The 21694-nt window shown below is 41.0% G+C and overlaps 1 protein-coding gene across 2 annotated transcripts in view; it reads right to left on the reverse strand.

Moving 5' to 3' along the window:
- USO1 (USO1 vesicle transport factor) overlaps nucleotides 1-21694 on the reverse strand; it is a 90163-nt gene that overhangs the window by 37851 nt on the left and 30618 nt on the right. For both annotated transcript variants that reach the window (XM_051819677.3, XM_051819678.3), the window contains exons 5-9: nucleotides 9021-9121; nucleotides 8516-8618; nucleotides 8300-8355; nucleotides 4286-4406; nucleotides 1030-1208 (exon numbers count right to left, since the gene is read on the reverse strand). In XM_051819677.3, coding sequence (XP_051675637.1) covers nucleotides 1030-1208; nucleotides 4286-4406; nucleotides 8300-8355; nucleotides 8516-8618; nucleotides 9021-9121 — 560 coding nt within the window. The remainder of the gene's footprint in view (nucleotides 1-1029; nucleotides 1209-4285; nucleotides 4407-8299; nucleotides 8356-8515; nucleotides 8619-9020; nucleotides 9122-21694) is intronic.

Here is a 21694-nt window from a genome sequence, read left to right on the forward strand (position 1 = left end):
ATATAGAAAGGGCTCTGTGACCACAGCCTCCTGTAAAATACTTTTGTAACAGTTTTTAGGCATATTTTAAATAGGGTAACTACATAATTTGTAGTCCAAACCAGGGCATTTTTAAAGTGAAAGAGGACACCATTAGTAATTACAAAGGAAAGATGGCCTGGCAAACTGGGGCACCTGGTCACCCTAATTATCAATCAGTCCCATGCAGGCAACTCCCAGGGCGTGGGACAATATTCAGACTCTGATCACTAAAGAGGTTAACCAACTTGTTTTGAAATCAGCTTCAGAGGTGCACATGGTTCAGAGACATTCAAAGAGCCATGAAGATCACTAGACAGTGTGTAAGTTTCACAGGCCGATATAGACTTAAAGGGTTGGAGAAGGGCACTTCAATAAAGAAGTAAATAAGTAAAATACTTTCAAGAACTTCAAATTTTTCTGAAGTGCAGAAACCATTTGGGATCCCACTGTCCTCCCTTTTACTGTCACCACCAAGCTTTCACCATAAAGCTTAACTAAAATTACAGGTGACTTGTGTATAAATAAATAAATAAGCACATACATAGGTCTTAAGACCCAGACTATCGCACTTTGGTGGCAGGCACATTATCATTCATTTTCTAGTACTCAATGCCTGACTCTCAGTAAATGTTTGCTGAATGGAGTTATTTGTTGAGCTTTACTATTTTGAATATTAAAATTTATTTTATGAAAACAGGCTTAAAAAATTCAAATCATTAATGTAACTTATTAGTCTCTCATGTAAAGCCCACCAAGAAACTGTATGACTGAATTTTGTCTTAAAATAACATAGCAGGATAAGAAAGAGGAATAAAACGTGAAATACAATCAACATGTTAGTAATTACTGAAGCTGGGTGATGGGGGTGGGGGAGGCAATTCCCACAGTGAAAGGGTTGTTAAAGCCCTCTTGAAACCAGCTGAGTATCCTGCATTTACCAAACACAGTCATATCCTTTTCTGTGAAAGGACTGCTGTCAGAACTGCTACCACATTTGACTGAGTATACCTGTAGCATTAGATGTAGGTTTGTCACTTTCTGTGCAGACCAGCCAGAATTTTCATCTCCAACCTCAAACCAAGGTTTCATACGTTGAATATATGAGCCTTCTTTAAAAAAATTTTGATTGGAATTGTTGTTTTTCAACAAGTTTTGGAGCAAAATCAAACAATCTTCAACTACTATACCTGGGGAGAAAATATAAAATCAAAGTGTTAAGCCTGATAAAATTTGAAATCCAACCCACAAACATTTTCAAAAAGATCAGTCTCCATGCTCAGCCCATCTTCAGTGTGGCAAGGCAGGCAGCTCATCCTGACTCCCGGCAGCCACCGGCTGCACTGTGTGCTCTTTCCCAGGTCCCCCAGCGATTTCCTCACTTCTATATTTAACCATCATTCATCTCAGTAACTCATTGTTTATTCAAATCCTGGCTTAAAGATTATTTCTTCAGAAATGATTTCTAAGATCCCAGCTACACGTGCACAGCGGCCTGCTGCTTTTATTATCAGGTAGTGTCTGCTTCTCCACTAGTAATTTGAAAAAGCCTTGCTCACCTATCTGTGGCAGAGAGACAGAGAAAGACAAGACAGCAGGTATATACACAGTAGCTAACTATTAAATGTTGGTTAGATGAATCAGTGCTATCTTACTTGATCTCTTAGAAGCACTTGACATTGTTTGAATACGGTCCTTACAGCTCTCTGGCCTGTGTTTTTCATGGTTCCTGTTCTCCACTGTTTCACCCTTCTGCTTCTTTGCTTACGGCACATCATTCTCCAGGGCACTCTCATCTACACCAGCATCACAGTGAGAACTCCCACTGATCTCTGCTTTACCACACACTACAGAAACCAATGAGCTACCTCCTTTGCAAAGCATACCGGACTGTTGCTGGGTGCTCACGGCTGGGAGGCTCTTCCAGTATATCCAACTTTTGAGTTAAGCTGTACGCTTACAGGAATGGATTATTTATTTGAAAGGCAGAACAACTGAGGGAAGGTGAGAGAATGAGAGATTTTTCCATCCACTGGCTCAGCTCCTAAATGGCCACAAAAGCCAGAGCTGGGCCAGGCTAAAGCCAGCAGCTAGGAACTCCATCTGGGTCTCCCATGTGGGTGCCAGGAACTCAAGTACTTGAGCCATTACTTGCTGTTTCCTAGGAATATTATCAGAGAGCTGGATTGGAAGCGGAGCATCTGGGACTTGAACCAGCATTCTGATATGGAATGTGGGCATTCCAAGTGGTGGTCCAACCTACTGCTCCACATAGCTTGCTCTCAGATTTCTTTTTAAGAGCACTTTGAAGTTTATAGAAAACCTGAGAACAAATAAAGTTTCCACTCTAAAGTCTGCCCCTCCTAGTTCTCCCTATTACTGGCATCTTGTATCAGCATGGTAATAGTGGTTACAACTGATGAATGAATACAGATGCTGTTATTGAAGTCCACAGTTTACAGTAGGGTTCACTCTTTGTGCTGTAAAGTTCTATGGGATTTGACACATGAATAAGCATCCTCTGGCACTGGAAGAAAAAGACTGTGAAAGTCCCCTCTACAACTGGCAGCCTCCTTCCAGTGTGCACAAAGTGGATCCTGGAGGCTTTAGGCCACAATCAGTTAACAGCAAACCACTGGAACTTGTCTTAGCAACCCTGAAGACTAATTAATTCCATCTTGACTTACCACACTGCTTTCCTCAATCACTTGCAAAAACATACACCTCTCCAGTTTATCTACTTGTATGTTCTTTCATTTTTTCATCTCATAATGCTTTGGTTTCCTCTTCCCCACTTAATTTCCTCTCAAAGGCTTTCATGATCCTACTTGAAACCTTCAAATATTAGTTAGTAAGACCTACTGCAGCCCTGTCTTGTAACTTTTTCAACTGAAGCCAGTTGATGCTCTCAATCCCATGGTAGATTAGAGTCAGCATGCTGTATCTAGATCCTTCCAGCCGAGGGCACTTCCCAACTACAGGTCCTCTACCCCCTCTTAAAAAAGTCTGTTCCCTTATGGCTCAGGCTCTTTGGTAGCTCTCTGCTACTCTTTGTCCTCTGAAAACATCACTGTCGTTGTGGTCCATCTTTCTTGGGGTGGGTGTTTAGCAAAGTAGTTAAAATGCCCACATCCCACATTGGAGTGCCTGGGTTTAATACCTGCCTCTGGCTTCTGACTCCAGATTTTTGCAACTACAGACCTTATGAGGCAGTGGTGATGGCTCAAGTAAATGGGTTCCCGCCGCTCACATGGGAGGTCTGCATTGAGTTCCTGGCTCCTGGCTCTGACCCCTCCCAGCCCAGGCCATTGCAGACACTTAGGAAGTAAACCAGGAGATGAGAGCTGTCACTTTAATCAAAAACAGACAAGTCTCCTTTCTGTAAGTTCTTCTGTCATTCTTGGCTATTTTAATTTTGACAGCAGTTTGAGTAATACCTAGACCTCTCAGTTCGTGGCCCCATCTCTGGTGACAATCCTCGCCCTCTGACTACACCTCCTATCCTTCTGGCTCATTTACCTGCTTTACGGTTTCCCTGAGACTTTCAACTCTACAGACAGGCGCTTTTCTCCTATTGAGAAACTGCCTGTCTCTACTTCCTTCCTTTCCAGCTGATGGTACTGACTCTCCCTCCTTCCATTCTAGAGATAGTATACTAAGTTCTCCTGTCTCACTACCTATTCATGACACCTTGCTGGAACATGCCTAACCCTGTGAAAAACTGCCTGACTTTTCCCCCACACTGCACTTAGGCATCTTAGCATTGTTGTGGGGAGATCACACAGAGAGACAGTCTGCACTGCTGTACAATCGTGGTGAGTACCCTTGCAAAGGCCCATACTTCAAGTCTTCCTAATCACAGCAAAGAGCTCTCCCCTCGCCAGAACACCATTTCTAACTTTCTGTTAATTCTCAACTGTGTCCTTTCCCTTCACCCTCAATATACGATTCTACTTCCACCTCAACTGCCTGTAACTCCCTGTACTAACTCTGCAAGGCTGCATATTCACCAATCCCACAGAAAATGCGGCTGAACAGCATCTGAAAAGATACAGCTAAGATTTTCCAGAAATGAAGAATAGCACCAATCCAGACTGCAGAAGTCTAACAAATATCAAAGAGGATTAAAAAAAAATCCACATGCAACATGCCAGAGTGAAAGAAAGAGAGATGTCAAGTAGGGCCTGAGTCTCCATTTCTGCCTCCGGACACATTCCCTGGAAGCTAATAATTTAGTGAATACAAAAAGAATCTCTTCATGCTATACCTCCATCACTGTTCCCCTCCTCTGTAATAATATCCAGTAGTCTCTCAAAAGCATTTTCAAAAGCAACAATTTTCTGGATTGCTCCATTACTTCTTGTCAGTGCCTGCAGTAGTAAGACACCCTTATGGAGAAGAAAGACAATGTTTAGCAGAGTACAACATTTACAAGACATTTAAAAAACACTTTCAAAATCACGGAATTTCATAAGTCCACCCCTTTACTTTACATATGGAGAAAGCAAAGACTGGAAAGTTAAGCAATTTGCCTCCTTCTCCCTAAAGTTATAAATTTCAACGCAGGCCAGGATTCATGTGAAACAATTCCTGATTCAGTTCTCTTTCCACTGTACAATACACAATTCTTCCATACTCATCAATCACTACGTAGCTTTCACTGTGGCTTAAGAGAGCTGAACATGAGTATATCTGTCTCAGGAATCCACTATACATGCTTCACAATATGATCAATGCAAAGGCTGACTTAGTAACATAAATCGACAACCACCACCACATTTGAGCAGAAAAAGTGCAGGAATTCATGTAAATATTTGGCCCTAAATTCTATTCTAAGTCTACAGAAGAAAGATGAAAAGTCATGTCTCATGAACAGCAATAAATTTGGTTTTTGCCTCTTTTAGTTTTCTTCAAGCCTGTTGAGTTGGGGTTTAGTTTATATATTTTAAAACCTATTTATTAACTAATAAAAATGCACTCTTCTGCTTATTACATATTTCTGTTTTTAGGCATATCAAACAAGTACTTGATGAAGCTCTAAGTACCCAACAACATTGTGATGCTCAGAGAGGGCAACTATTTTATTAAAAAAAAAAAAAGGAAAAAGAAAAAAGCACAGATATTATTTCAGAGGAGAAGGAACAGCAAATAGTTCCAAAGTCCTGCAGAGGCAAATCAGCTGCTGGCTGTCAGTACTGGACAGATAAGTACTCGCATGAGACAAAAAGTGCCCACAACTTTACTGAGCTTGATCCATTCATTTTCCTGCCAAGTCTCAAAACTAAGACGAGAGAAAAGTCAAAGTGGTCATTTTTAGATGTTTAGATGTGAAGCAACCTGTGTTTAATTGCTAACAAAGAGAAGGAATACAGTAGAAGGCTCTGAGTTAGAGAAAGTAGGTTTAAAAACTGGCTGCCTTACTTAATAGTTGTACAACATTAAGCAAACTATACAAATTCTAGCAGCATACTCATGTATAAAAGGATAATAATACCTTTCTCACAGTTCTTTCTTAAAAGTAAAAACTAGGGCTGGTGCTGTGGCATAACAGGTAAAGCCGCCATCTGCAATGCGAGTATCTAATATGGGTGCTGGTTCAAGACCCGGCTGCTCTACTGATCCAGCTCTCTGGTATGGCCTGTGGAAGCAGTAGAAGATGGCCCAAGTGCCATACCCCTGCACCTGAGAGAGCCCGAGGAAGCTTCTGGCTCCTGGCTTTGGGTTGGCCCAGCTCTGGTTGTTGTGGCCATCTGGGGAATGAACCAGAAGATGGAAGACTTCTTTCTCTCTCTGCCTCTGCCTCTCTGTAACTCTGCCTTTCAAATAAGTAAATCAATCTTTAAAAATAAAATAAAATAAAAAGTGAAACCTAAGAGATGGCACTGTGGCCTAGTGTGTAGAGCTGCCGCTGCCTGTGGAGCCAGCACCTTATATGGGCAGTGGTTCGAGTCCTAGCTGTTTCACTTCCTATCCAGCTCCTTGCAAATGTGCTGGGGAAAGCAGTGGAGGATGGCTCCAGAGTTTGGGGCCCTGTACCCATGTGGGATGCCAGAAAGAAACTCCTGGTTCCTGGCTTCAGATCAGCCCAGCTCTGGCCATAGCACCCATTTGGTAAGTGAACAGTAGATGGAAGATCTGTGTGTGTGTGTGTAATTCTGCCTTTCAAATAAATACATAAATCTTAAAAAAATAAGAAGTAAAAACTACTAGAGAGAAAATGACTTCTATAAAACCTACTACATAAATTCTCAATAGAAGTTTCTTTTCTTCTTCTCTTAAGTTTATTGAAACTAAATATGGCCATAAAACATTTAAAAACTAAAAATTCAGATGTTATAATGCAAAAAGAACTACTAAACATAAACATAATGAAAATCAACTGAGAATCATTTTTATCTGTCTCAAATAAAAACTGAGGAAAAAAGGTTAGGAACAGAAAAAAAGGTAGAGTTAAAGGAAAACAGCAGACTTAAGAATCAAGTTAACGCAGTTACTACAAAAAAGCAGTTTAATATATGAAAATGAAATAATAATGATATTAACAGAGATCAGGGAGAAATAATGTTTTTATTAAACAGTCTGTATCACATCCTTATCTAAGCCGAGAGCCAAGAGAATAGAGTAGAAACTTAGGTTTAAGATACACAGTCAAATTTTATGTATAAAAACATAACCAAAATTTCTAATAGATGTATGTCCACTTAAATAAGATAATTCTTAAAAGATAAATTTAAACATTAAAGAATAAAAAAGGCCTCCTTACATGCTACATTACTATTTAACTTCATTACCTATATATAACACTGAATTAATATAAATTTTGTATACTACAAAATTTTAGTAGCTCAGTGGTTTAGGTCACCCCTTGCGATGTCTGCATCCTACACTAGAGCGCCTGATTCAAGTCCTGGCGCTGCACACTTTCCATCCAGCTTCCTGTTAATGTGCCTTAGAGACAGAGAGGATGGCAGAACTATTTGTGTTCCTGACAACCATGTGGGAGACTCAAATGGAGTTCCTGGTTTGGGCTTCAGCCTGGCTCAGCCCTGGCTGCCGCAGATACTTGGGAAGTGAACCAGCAGATGGATGAAGATCTCTCTATTGCTCTTTCAAATAAACAACAAAATTTTAAAAAAAACTATGTGGATTGTAAGTCAAGAGCACTTCAGTTGCAAGGATAAAAGCAACAGAAATGACATTTCCTAGAGCTTAGGATAAGAATGGCACAAGGCAAGCAAGCACAAAGGCAAACATGAAGAAAACACAGCTAACAGACACTGCCACTTGGTATCTGTGGCTCTTGGGCATCTCACTGTAAATACTGAGGTTAATGAATGTAATAGGATCGTCTCGCTACAGAATTAAAGAGATTTTTCCAACTGTTACGTTAAAGTATTATGGAGTTTTAATCAAGGTGGAGGAAACAATATAGAAAAATACAACTTCAATACAAAATGTTCAAACTTACATGTAAATCTTAAAATAAAACAGGATGGAAAGTAACTCCAGAGCAAATCATGCTCTACAATTAAGCAGAGATTACCAAGGTAAATTCTTTGAAAAACATACTCAATCAAACAAGGTGAGGATTCTAAATGTGATGCTTTGTTAAGTTAGCACAGTTCATGCCTGGGACATCTCTATTCTTTGGGAGGAAAAGAGATTCTGGAGATAGAGTTCAGTGTTAAATACAATCTTTCAGAATAGAGTGGAAGAAATCCTAAATGTGTGGAAGGAATATATTTGAATAGCAAAGATGGTTTGTCTGGGGCCGGCACTGTGGCACAGCAGGTTAAAGCCCTAGCCTGAAGCGCCAGCATCCCCTATGGGCGCCAGTTCAGGTCCTGGCTGCTCCACTTCCGGTCCAGCTCTCTGCTACGGCCTGGAAAAGCAGTAGAAGATGGCCCAGTCCTTAGGCCCCTGAACCCATGTGGGAGACCTGGAGGAAGTTCCTGGCTCCAGCTTTGGATCCGCGCAGTTCCGGCTGTTGTGGCCAACTGGAGAGTAAACCATCAGATGGAAGACCTCTCTCTCTCTGTGTAACTCTGACTTTCAAATAAATAAATAAATAAATCTTTGAAAAAATGGTTTGTCTAACACAAAATATCGGACAGGCAGGAAACAGAAATAATGTGGCCTTAAAAAGACTTAAGATTTACTGCTAGCCTAATTTCCCAAATCTGACTTCTAATGACTTGGAATAAGGACCAACAAAGATTTCATTTGCAAAGAGACAAAAAAAGTTACATGTTCTTGGATTTCTTTCTCAAATGTGACTTACATCATTACGTATAACTTCCCTGGAATCCGCTAGTAAGTCCATCAGTCTTGAAACACCTGGAACATATGATCATGTGAAAAATACTGGTAGACCAAAAACACAAAAAGTGATTCAAGTGATAAACAATTTGTAACACACCATTCATTTTATTCCCCTTCTCTAGGCCACAGTACATATTTTCAATCAAAAATGATAAAAGGAAGCCAGGTTACTTACCCATGGGGCTAACTAAAATAATTTGTTGCACCTGAGGCCCTAATTGTTTTAAAAGTGATGTAAGCAGCTTCACACCAGGCCACCGAACATGGAAATCAAACTCCTGGAAATGTAAGAATATAAAACACTTAACATTTATACTTCACATTTTCAAAAACAACATCTTCTTTCAACAAATAGTGGTAGGCAGAAACCACAAGGGGAAAATGGGAGCTTAGCAAACACTTAAACTGTAATTTAAGAAATAAAAAGCAACTAAAAAGAAAATAGTTAACTGATTGAACTGACTAAACTGTTACAGATGGAATAAAACAGTAGTTTGTAAAAATAGAAGTGGACAGTATTTTAACATTATATATTTCTTGAAACACACAGTGGATCTCTTGCTATGATACAACAAATTTCACTATCTTTAAGGGAATGTTCACAATGTTTCTTCACTAACACCCAAAAAGGCAACAGTAGCTTATTAAGATGACAAAAATAACCGAAGTTCCCCATTTACCTCCAATAAGGACAACAGGAGGGTGACATTTTCTTGCTGCTTAATGAAAATTTCTGTAAACTGGCTTCCCAAATCCTCATTCTGTCTTGTGGAATTTTCTTCTGTAATATTCAAAGATAAGTATTTCAACATGATGATGCTATATTATTTTAAAGTATCCTTTCATTGAAGAATTAGGCAGAAATGATCATTTTCTTGGTATCTAAGTAATTCAACACTAGAATACGGTGGCTGGTAGCAATATCACAATGATGATATTAAGGTATATTCTTAAGATAATTTTCAATGTCATTTAAGTACATTTTTATTCTTTAAATGTTTAAATATGGTATCTGAAGAAAAAATACTTAAATATTCTTTCAAGGACATGTGCAAGTTAAACTTCTATTAGGGCCTAAGGGTACTATTTGGGGTGATGGGAATGTTTGATCTTAAATGTGGTAGTGGTTATACTGTTGTGTATTTCTGTTCAAATTCACAGTACTATACAACTTCAAAGAGCAAATTTTATTATATGTAAATGATATCTCAACACTGTTGTCCTCTTTAATGGTCTTGAAACATTGTAGAACATAGTTTTTGCTGTTAGTGTTACTGTGAAAATAATATAAAACTAAACCAATAATCTGAATATTCTTCATTGTCTTTTAAAAATATATCCTATATTGGCTGGCGCCGCAGCTCACTAGGCTAATCCTCCGCCTGCGGCACTGGCACCATGGTTCTAGTCCCTGTTGGGGTGCCGGTTCTGTCCCGGTTGCTCCTCTTCCAGTCCAGCTCTCTGCCTTGGCCCGGGAAGGCAGTGGAGGATGGCTCAAGTGCTTGGGCCCTGCGCCCACATGGGAGACCAGGAGGAAGCACCTGGCTTCGTATCAATGCAGTGCGCCGGCCATAGCAGCCATCTGGGGGGTAAACCAACAGAAGGAAGATCTTTGTCTCTCTCTCTCTCACTGTCTAACTCTGCCTGTCAAAAAAAATTTTTAAATTAAATAAATAAAAAATATATGCTATATAACTATTTGGCAACAAAATCAGATGTGGGAATTTAATTTCTCATTTATTCTTTAAAAGATTTTATATCTTCCTTAATGCTTAAAAGTCTTTAGGTCAAACAGTATTTATTGTTTTAATATACTTTGTACCAATGTAAAGGATTGCTCAAAATGGAAAGACCAATTGCCAAGGCAAACTATCATGTTACATCTATCCACATCATACACTCAGTTTAGAGAGGGCAAATCCACTGATCCCCACTCCCTCACCTACACAGTTACCTGGTCATACACCCCTTAGAATCAAAATCCTTTTCTACCTGCTGCTCAAGGCAATGACTATAAACCAGTGCAGTCGGCAGTCAAGATTAAACCTGTTTATAACCTTTTAATGTGAGACTTTAATACTAACATAATATAGAAATGGGAAAAAAAACACCAGCAGCTGATAGGGAAAGTAAAGCAATCCAACAGTGACAGTAATAATCCCATCTAATTATTTTTAGATGAAAAAGACGGTAAAGAAGAAACCAAAAGCAGAAATGGTTTTGAGTAAGTGCTCAGCAATGCTAGGCTTATCCATCAGAAATTAAGAAATCTTTCTCTTAATCATCTTAGAACTATATTACTCAAACAACAAATACTCTAGATCTAAAAGGCTTTCTCTAGCTGCTCAGCTGAGAACAGGAGAAAGGGAAACGGGGTCACAGGTTGGGAGGCAAATAATCAAGGTAAGATAGAGGCAGTTTAAATCTTGAGGATCATAATTTTTATGGAAAGACAGTGAACGGTATTTGCTGACATACTGCAGAGAGAGGTATAAGAAAAAAAATGTAAGAGTTAATGCCAAGGTTTTAGTATAAAGACTAGAAGGATGGAGTTGCCATTTACTGAGAAGGGAATCTCTGTGGGAGATGCAAGGAAGAAGTTTAGTTTTGGACACATTAAGTTTGAATCACTGGGGCCGGCACTGTGGTGCAGCAGGTTAACGCCCTGGCCTGAACCGCTGGTATCCCTTATGGGTGCCGGTTAGAGACCCGGCTGCTCCACTTCCCATCCAGCTCTCTGCTATGGCCTATGAAAGCAGTGGAAGATGGCCCAAGTTCTTGGGCCCTTGCACCGGCATGGGAGACGTGGAAGATCCTGGCTTCTGGCTTCAGATCAGTGCAGCTCCAGCCGTTGCGGCCAATTGGGGAGTGAACCAGTGGATGGAAGACCTCTCTCTCTCTCTCTCTCTCTCTCTCTGCCTCTCCTCTCTGTGTAACTGACTTTCAAATAAAACAAATAAATCTTAAAAAAAAAAAAAAAGTTTGAATCACCTTATGAAAACCCAAGGAGGGCTATCAACTAAGCAGATGATAAATACAAACAGAGATGTCTGTGGAGAGGTCTGCCTTGGATGCACACGTTATCAGAGTGGCAAATATGTAAGTGATATTTAAAGTAACTGCACTGGAAGACAAAAGACATCAACAAGAAACCTATGGCCAACATCATATTGTGGACCTAATCCTGCAGAGGCCTAAGTCAGCCAGGATGCTGTCTGTGCCAGGGCAGCAAGGTAGAAGGGAGTGATCTCTACATCTCAGGGCCATGATAGGAAAAGTGATTAACAAACACATTGTTTGCCTCTCTCGCATACAGATAACATCAGATATGAGAATGTAGTGTATCCTCTCTTGTAACCAATGAGCAAGTCTGCTAACTATTATCTAGTGCTCTTCAGTTTTTGGTGAAGTATTCTTTGACTTCCAATGTGCTTGATGACCCCATATAAATCTGTACTGTTTGAACCTGATACTACACATGTACTCATCCTGCTAGACAAAGTAGGAAACTTGTAACCAAACTCAGGGATATAGAATAGCCAGCTTAGGCAACTGACTGGTTGTTTCTGGGTTTAAACCCTCAGTTTAACTAGCTGAATAAACTCCAACTTCCACTTTTCAGCCAAATTCTGATTTTTCAGTTCACAACACTTAATGGTCAAAGATGGAATGTTTTCCCCTTCAGATTAGGCAGGAAGCAAGAATGTCCCCTCTTCCCAGTTCTAATCACACCACTGTACTGGAGATCTTAAGTCACTGCCATAGAGAAAAAAAAAAGAAAGAAAGAAAAGGCACTAAGATTAGAAAGGAAAAATAATGCTGTTTTTATTCACAGATGACATTTTTCTCTGAAAAATCCTGTAGATCTACAAAAAAAAAAAAAAAACTACACTAGTAAGTCAGCTTAGCAAAGCCACAATATAAAAAGGTCAATTTTTTAAAGCTTTTATTTAATGAATACAATTTTTATAGGTATAACTTTAGGAATATAGTGATTTTCCCCCCATATCCACCCTCCTGTCCCACCTCCTAGTCCCTCTTCCATCCCATTCTTCTTTAAGATTCATTTTTTAATTAACTTTATATATAGAAGAACAACCCTATACTAAATAAAAACTTCAACAGTTTGAACACATACACACAACATGTAAAATACTGTTTGAGAACAAGTTTTGCAGTTAATTCTCACAGTACAACTCATAAGGACAGAGATCCTACAAGGGGAGTAAGTGCACCATGAGTTCTGTTAATTTAACAATCAACACTCTTATTAATGACCTCAGTGATCACCCGAGGCTTTTGCCATGAGCTACCAAGGCTAAGGAAGCCTTTTGTGACCACAAACTCCATCAGTATTTAGACAAGACTATAGGCAAAGTGAAAAGGTCAATATTCAAAATTAGTTTTATTATATGTATAGTAGAAATGAACAATTAGAAATTGAGATTTAAGAAACAGAATCTGGAGCTGGCACTATGGTGCAGCAGGTTAGGCCACTGTCTGTAATGCTGGCATTCCCAAATGAGCACTAGTTGTAGTCCTGGCTGTTCCGCTTCCAATCTAGTTTCCTGCTAAGGCTCCTAGCTGGGAAGGCAATGGAAGATGGCCCAAGCACTTGGGTACCTGTCACCTATGTGGGAGACCTGGATGGAGTTCCAAGCTCCTAGGTTTGGCTATTGTGGCCATTTGGAGAGTAAGCCAGGTGAATGGGAGGTCTCTCCCTCTCTCAAATAAATAAGTAAATCTTAAAAAAATGAGGGGCTGGTGCTGTGGCCTAGTGGGTAAAGCCACTGCCTGCAGTACCAGCATCTCATCTGGGTTCTGTTTCAAGTCCTGGCTGCTCCACTTTCGATCCAGCTCTCTGCTATGGCCTCGGAAAGCAGTAGAAGATGGCCCAAATCCTTGGGTTCTTGCACCCGATTGGGAGACCCAGAAGAAGCTCCTGGCTTCTGGCTTCAGATCAGCACAGCTCTGGCCATTGCAACCATCTGGGGAGTGAAGCAGCAGATGGAAGACCTCTCTCTCTCTCTGCCTCTCTGTAATTCTGCCCTCTAATAAATAAATCTTAAAAAAAGAGAACTACTTACAATAGCATCAAAAAGGATAAATTTAACAGAAGATGTGTATGACTTAAATGAGTATTCTGAGAACTCCAAATTACTGCTGAGATCTACAGATAGACTATATTCTTGTTGTAGGTGCATAATATTGTTAAGATGTTAGTTTCCCCTTAATAGGACTACAGAGTCAACAGAATCCCAATCAAAAATCTCAAGTTTTTTTTTTTTTTTTTTGTAAAAACTGACAAGTTGATTGTAAAAGTGGTGTGTGAATTCAAAGAACCTAAAACAGTCAAAATAACTGTGAAGAAAAAATGTGGAGGGCACACACTGCATACTTTCCAACATTTATTATACAGCTATAGTCATCAAGACAGAGCCATGGAAGCAAAAAGACAAACAGATCAAGAAAAAACAAAAACGGGGTGGTATCATGGCACAGTAGCTTCAGCTGCCACTTGCCATGCCAGCATCTTGCATCAGAGTGCCAGCTGCTCCACTTTCAATCCAGTTTTCTGTTAATGCACCCAGGAAGGCAGTGGATGATGACACAAGTGCTTGGGCCACTGCCACCAACACGGGAGCCCAGAATGAAGTTCCTGGCTTCAGTCTGGCCCAATCATGGCTGTTGTGGCGATCTGGAGAGTGCATCAGCAGACTGAAGATCTTTCTTGCCCTTTCTCTCTCTGACTCTCAAATAAATGAGTCTTAACAACCCAGTTGGGAAAAAAAAAAAAAAAGGGCAAAAAATTTGAACAAACACTTTATTACAGAAGAAAGATACATCACATGAAAAGTTGTTTAGCATCTCATTCACTAGGGAGATACTACAATTTAAAACAAAACAACCAAAAACAAAAACCGACCCCACCAAATGTTGGACAGTAGTGGAGAAACTGGAACTCACACGATACTGCTGGAACGTAAAATGGTACTGCTTTGAGAATGGTCTGGAGGGGCCGGCACTGTGGTGCAGCAGGTTAATGCCCTGGCCTGAAGCACAGGCATCCTATATGGGCACAGGATCTAATCCCGGCTGCTCCTCTTCTAATCCAGCTCTCTGCTATGGCCTGGGAAAGCAGCAGAAGATGGCCCAAGTCCTTGGGCCACTGTACCCGCGCAGGAGACCTGGAGGAAGCTCCTGGCTCCTGGCTTCGGATCGGAGCAGCTCTGGCCATTGCAGCCATCTGGGGAGTGAATCATCGCATGGAAAACTTCTCTCTCTCTGCCTCTAGTCTCTCTGTGTAACTCTGTCTTTCAAATAAATAAAATAAATCTTAAAAAAAAAAAGAAAATGGTCTGGAAATTTTATAAAGTTAAATATATACCTACTATATCATTTAGCCACTCTATTTCTAGGTATTTAGTAAAGAAAAATAAAAACATATTAATTCATGAATTGTACATGAAATTCATGAATTGTAAAAAAAGCTTAATTATAAAATAAAAAAAAATTGATAACAGCAAGCTAATCAAACTTTAATAGTCCAAACTGGAAACAACCCAAATATTCACCAGCAGGAGAATAGATTTTTTTATTTATTAAAGATTGATTTATTTCTTTGAAAGAGTTACAGAGAGAGGAGAGGCAGAGAGAGAGAGAGAGAGAGAGAGAGAGAGAGAGGTCTTCCAACCGATGGTTCACTCCCCAGATGGCCACAACAGCCGGAGCTGTGTCGATCCAAAGCCAGGAGCCAGGAGCTTCTTCCAGGTCTCCCACATGGGTACAGGGGCCCAAGGACTTGGGCCATCCTCTCCTGCTTTCCTGGGCCACAGCAGAGAGCTGGACAGGAAGCAGAGCAGCTGGGTCTTGAACCGGCACCCATATGGGATGCCGGCGCTTCAGGCCAGGGTGTTAACCCACTGTGCCACAGTGCCGGCCCCAGGAAAATGGATTTTAAAATGGTTATACAGTCACATAAAACTACAAAACTGAACAATATAAAGGGGTGGACTACTGATATATAACAATAGATAAAACTGAAATTATGCTGAGAGAAAAAAAGCCTGATTCCTCTACACCCCCAAAGTATAACTCCATGATCTCATTTATATAAGAATCTAAACACAAACTAAACAGATTTGTGATGGAGTATGGCAAGTAGGAAGAAGGATGGATTACAAATAAACACAGGGAGCTTCTGGATGGGCTCACTATTTTGGTGGTGGTGGTGGTGGTGATGGCTTCAAGAGTTTATACACATGCAAAAACTCATCAAATGGTGTACTGATAAATGCACAGCTATTATTTGACTATTACTCTTCAATTATGCTATGTATGGGGAGAAAGAAAACCAAGTAATAGATATCAAGTGAGTTGATGAATATACAATTCTGGATCTCAGTGGAGAGGTCTGGATTGAACACACACATTGGATGTCTGAAGTCATAGCCTGGATGAGATCACTAAGGGGGAGAATAGAGAAGGAAGGAGTTCTGTGCTGTGGGCATTGTCACATTAAAAGGTTGGGCAATGAGGGAAACTGCGAAGCTGACAAGAGTAGCCAGTGAGACAGGAAGAAAACCAGGACCAGGGAGACTACAGAACAAATGAAAAAAGTATTTCAAGGAGGAACAAATGATTAACTGTCAAAGAATACTAAAAGGTTGAATGCCATCACACAAGTAGAGGTAATTTCTGTTTATCTTCAGAACTAAGGTGTGGAGTAGTCAAATACTTTCCCGAGTGGCAATACAGCAAGACTGCAGAAGCTTGTAAAGGGTTTTGGGCAAGACCAATTAAATTTACATCCAACCACTTATCCACAGTACGCTGGGCAAGTAGCCTAAGTGTATTAAATCTCCATTTACTTATTTGTAAAATAGGGACAATGTTTTCCACACAGTTTTCAATGAAGATTGAAAATGTGGGGAAATTAGTTACACAAAGCAATTCAAAGATGGTGCCCAGAGGAAGTAAGGTGGGTGGAATCCAAAGTTGTTTACCACTAAAGCTAATTGGCCATGCAACATCAGGAGAGGTAACAACACTAGTAACAAGTGTATAGACATATGGCTAGTCCTATAGAAATCATCCTGTAAAGTGGCCCTTTAAGTGATTGGTTGGTCCTTATGCCCTGCCCCAATGACTCTGCAGTTTTGTGCTATAAAATGCTCTGTTACGTGCTAGACTTGGCTCCCCGCTGCGTCTGATTGTCTCCGGGATCGGGAGGCTGGGGAACGGGCGAGCGGCGCACTTACCTTTCCGTGGATCCAGTCCATCCTGTATGGGTGGACTAAGACCCTGCATGAAAATAAGTACACTATCTAGCAGAGTGCTTGGTTAATCCTATGATCAATAAACATCACCATCATCATCATCCCTAAGATGGAATTTCTTTGACTTGGCACTGTTGACATTTCAGGCCATGTAAGTATGTTATAGGAAGCTCCCTATGCACTGTGGTTTATTTAGGAGCATCCCTGGTCTTCACCCACAAGACACCAGTGCTTTCTACTCACTCTTAATTTCTATCTCTATAAATTGCCAAATGTGCTGGGGATAGGATGGGGAGGGGATACATTATCCTCTATGAGAACCACAGTCCTAGGGTTTACAACATCAGCTATATGTGTACCACTAAGTTTTCAAATAATTCAGAACTTAACAATCTCCTTTAGGTGATTCAGAAAACATTTTAGATTCTTACAGATACCATTAGTAAGTATTATCACTGGGGCTGGCATTGTGGCATAGTAGTATAAGCCGCTGCTTGCAATATTTGCATCCCATGTGAAAGTTTGAGTCCTGGCTGCTCTGCTTCAGATTCAACTCTCTGTTAATGTGCCTGGGAAAGCAGAAGATGGCCCAAGTACTTGAACCCCTGCCACCCACACGGGAGACCTGGATGGAGTTTCAGCTCGTGGCTCCTGGCAGTCGGGGCCACTTGGGGAGTGATCCAGCCAATGGGTGATCTCTCACTCTCTCGGCCTTTCTCTATCACTCTACCTTTCAAGTAAATAAAATCGGTGTTCTTTAAAAAGTAAGTATTTTTTTTTTTTTTTGACAGGCAGAGTGGACAGTGAGAGAGAGAGACAGAGAGAGAAAGGTCTTCCTTTGCCGTTGGTTCACCCTCCAATGGCCGCCGCTGCAGCCGGCGCACCGCGCTGATCCTGGCAGGAGCCAGGAGCCAGGTGCTTTTCCTGGTCTCCCATGGGGTGCAGGGCCCAAGCACCTGGGCCATCCTCCACTGCACTCCCTGGCCATAGCAGAGAGCTGGCCTGGAAGAGGGGCAACCGGGACAGAATCCGGCGCCCCAACCGGGACTAGAACCCGGTGTGCCGGCGCCGCAAGGTGGAGGATTAGCCTATTGAGCCACGGCGCCGGCTAAAAAGTAAGTATTGTCACTAAGAGTGCAAAGGTGTAAAAAATATATTCTAGGGGCCAGTGCTGTGGCATAGCGGGTACAGCTACTGCCTGCAGTGCTGGCATCAATATGGGTGCCAGTTCAAGTCCCAGCTGCTCCACTTCTGATCTAGCTCTCTGCTGTGGCCTGGGAAAGCAGTAGAAAATGTTCCAAGTCCTTGGGACCCTGTACTCATGTGGGATACCCGGAAGAAGCTCCTGGCTCCTGGTTTCAGATTGGCACAGCTCCAACCATTGCAGCCAACTGGGGAGTGAATCAGTGGATGGAAGACCTCTCTCTGCCTCACCTTCTCTAACTCTTTCAAATAAATAAATAAAACTTTTAAAAAATATATTCTATGACATTACAGAAACTTGCTTGTCTGTAAATAAGGTCTGATACTGGTATTTCACATTATCTGTTTCTTTCTCATTAAAGTTACATGCAATCTACCCACAAAATGGTCTTTGAGTGCTTGGATTCTAAATAAAATAAACTGTCTTTTTTAACCATCAGTAAACTATTCTTTTTTGTCCTTTAAGTCTCATTTCTTAGATTAGTGGTTGCTTCAGAAGAATTGCTTAGGAAAGCAGTCACTATTTACACCTTAGGGAAAAAATGTGGAGGAGGGGATGACAGAAAGAAATGAATACTAAATTCTACACTGCATGATCACTGGGTATGTTGAGAATATTAAGTTAAGGTGGCAGCAGCTTGACGTTACAAAGCAAGCTTGAACACAAGGAAGCTTAACAGTCAAACATAACTAGAAAAGATTCAAGGGGCATTCTCTGCAATGGATCTGCATGGAGGATTTCCTGTTGTAGCTCCGGGAGCTGATGAAATTCTGTGTCTTAATTATCTGCACACCCTCAATGTACAATCTTACTTGATAAAGTGTGATTTTCAAAGCTCAATGGTGCATTTATGAGTAGTACTGAAAGAAAAATCATAACGGGTTAAGTAGCAAAAACTGTACACTTTTCCTGTTTGCAAGCTGGTATGACAATGGAAAGAGGGACTGTAAAGAAATTGGAAAAGATACAGCAATCTGGGAACTGAGAAAATCTTTTGAAAATTTCCCTCATTAGAAAGTTGTAAGGGCCGGCGCTGTGGTGCAGTGGGTTAATGCCCTGGCCTGAAGCGCCGGCATCCCATATGGGCGCCGGTTCTAGTCCCGGCTGCTCCTCTTCCAATCCAGCTCTCTGCTGTGGCCTGGGAAAGCAGTAGAAGATGGCCCAAGTCCTTGGGCCCCTGCAACTTCTTGGGAGACTGGGAGGAAGCTCCTGGCTCCTGATCGGCACAGCTCTGGCTGTTGTGGCCATCTGGGGAGTGAACCAGCACATGGAAGACCTCTCTCTGTCTCTACCTCTCTCTGTAACTCTTTCAAAAAAAAAAAAAAAAAGTTATAAATAGAAGCTTTGATTCCCAGGGTGTTAAATACCCTGTGACCAATAAAAATCCCCCCAGGATTTTGGGTGGTATAGGGGTTCTATCTTTTTTAAAGATTTATTTATTCATTTGAAAGGCAGTTATAGAGAGGGAAGGAGGGAGGGAGGAGAGGGAGTTTATTTGTTTGACAATAACAGAGAATATAAACTCAACTACAGGCGTGGGATAGTAATGGACGAGAGCAAAGCAGGCAAAGAGTAAAACAGAGCAGATGTAAAAGTATGTATTCTAAGGGTAGCAAAAGAGCTATTCGGCTCCAGGTGGGCATACAGGCCCAGATGTTGTCAGTCCTCACATTTTTTAAAAAATGAAGTCTAAAATACAGAAATTGATGTGAAAGCTTTCAATTTATGATACTGGCAGTTTATTCAAATTCTTTACAATACTCACTGGGGCCAGTGTTGTGGCAGCATCCCTTATCAGACTGCCAACTGGAATCCTGGTTGCTCTGGTTTTGCTCCAGCTCCCTGTTAATTTGCCTAGGAAAGCTGTGGAAAATGGCCCAAGTGCCTGGGTCCCTACTGGCCAGGTGGGAGACCCAGGTGGAGTTTGGGCTCCTTGCTTTGGCCTGGACCAGCCTGGGCCAAGGTGGCCATCTGGGGAATGAACCAAAGAATGAGCTCTCTCTGTGTCACTCTGACTTTCAAATAAATAAATCTTAAAATGAGTCAAACAATTTTGCTTACTAAATGCTTGGGTCAAAAGTTTGTGACTTCTTAAGAAAAGCTCCAAATAAAAAGTCCATTTGTTTTTTGGGGCAATATTAAAAATTGAAAGCTAATCTAGAAAGGAAGAAATAATATTCATAGACTTGATGGCTTCTTCTATTGTTACCCAAAGTCAGGGCTGCTCCCTGTTTGAAAGTCAGTACTGGAGAGACAAGAGTTGATGCAAGGAAATCAGGTTTATTCAAAAGGCCAGCAACTGAGCTATGGCTATAGGATGAAATGTTTTTAAAAATGCTGAAATGTATTTGTGGAGGTAAATGTATACAATTAAACTATAGGTTTAAGCTTTGGCTGGTATTTTCCTTTCTTTTTGAAAGGGAGAGTGATAGAGAGGCAGAGACACAGAGAGTTGGGGAGAGACAGAAAGAGAAGAAAGAGAGAGAGAGAGAGAATCTTTTGTCAGCTGGTTCACTCTCCCATAATGGCCACAACAGCCAAGTCTGGGCCACTGCTGAAGCCAGACAGGAAGCATGATAACCAGGATTCAAACTGGCTCTCCAATATAGGATGCCAGCATTATAAGAGGTGGCTTAAAAATGTGTTAGCTCTGATCAGCATTTTCCTTTTTTTTTTTTTTTAAAGATTTATTTATTTATTTGCAAAGCAGAGTTACAGAGAGAGGAGAGGCTGAGAGAATGAGTAGAGTGAGAGTGAGTGAGAGAGTGAGAGAGTGAGAGGAGAGGCTGAGAGAATGAGTAGAGTGAGAGTGAGTGAGAGAGTGAGAGAGATAGTCTTCCGTCCGCTGGTTCACTCCCCAAATGGCTGCAAAAGCCAGAGCTGGGCCAATCCAAAGCCAGGAATCAGGAGCTGCTTCTGGGTCTCCCATGGGGGTGCATGGGGACTTGGGCCATCCTCTGTTGCTTCCCCAGGCACATCAGCAGGGAATGGATTGGAAGTGGAGCAGCAAGGGCTTGAACCCACTGTGCCCTAGACTCCCTCACCGCGCACCCCCTTTTTTTTTGAATATTTTTTATTTATTTATTTGAAAGGCAGAGTTAGAGAGAAGAGAGAGAGAGAGAGAGGTCTTCCATATGCTGGTTCATTCTTCAGATGGCCACAATGGCTGGAGCTGCGCAGATCTGGAGCCAGGAGCCAGGAGCTTCTTCTGAGTCTTAGGCAGGGGCCTAAGCACTTGTGCCATCTTCCACTGCTTTCCCACGCCACAGCAGAGAGCTGGATTGAAAGTGGAGCAGCCGGGACTCAAAGTGGTGCCCACATGGGATGCTGGCACTGTAGGTGGCGGCTTAGCCCACTATGCCACAGCCCATACCCCTAGATCCTTTTTAATACAGATCACTCTAGTGTTTGATACTTCAAGGAATGAAAGCTTAATACCAGAACAGGTTTAATTGAGTATTTGCACTGGCACAAGCTAATAACTTAGCAGGAAGCTGAGTTAATATAATATCTTTGACTCACTCTGTAGCTATACCATATAAAATACTGCATCTTATCAGTATATACTAAAAATCTACATTTTGAAATGAACCTCTAAAATACAATCCTGTTCCAAAAATCATTTTGGTTTAATAGTATAAATTTTACAAAGTGTTAGTGATATATACTCTACTTCTTTTCAGAAGCTATAGATTATAAGTCAGTACTTTGAATTTAACAAGGTCCCCCAATATTAGCTAAGCAATTAAGTTAATAGACAAAGCTTTTGGTATAGCAGTAAATTAAGCTAAAACTACTACACTACTTATATCTAAAAGTTGTAAACTAAAATTATAACCATGAAAAATTATATCCATTACACATATAAGTA

Source organism: Oryctolagus cuniculus, chromosome 8 (genome assembly GCF_051225735.1).
Source record: "Oryctolagus cuniculus isolate XC-2025 breed Fujian yellow rabbit chromosome 8, ASM5122573v1, whole genome shotgun sequence".
Lineage (NCBI taxonomy): Eukaryota > Metazoa > Chordata > Mammalia > Lagomorpha > Leporidae > Oryctolagus > Oryctolagus cuniculus.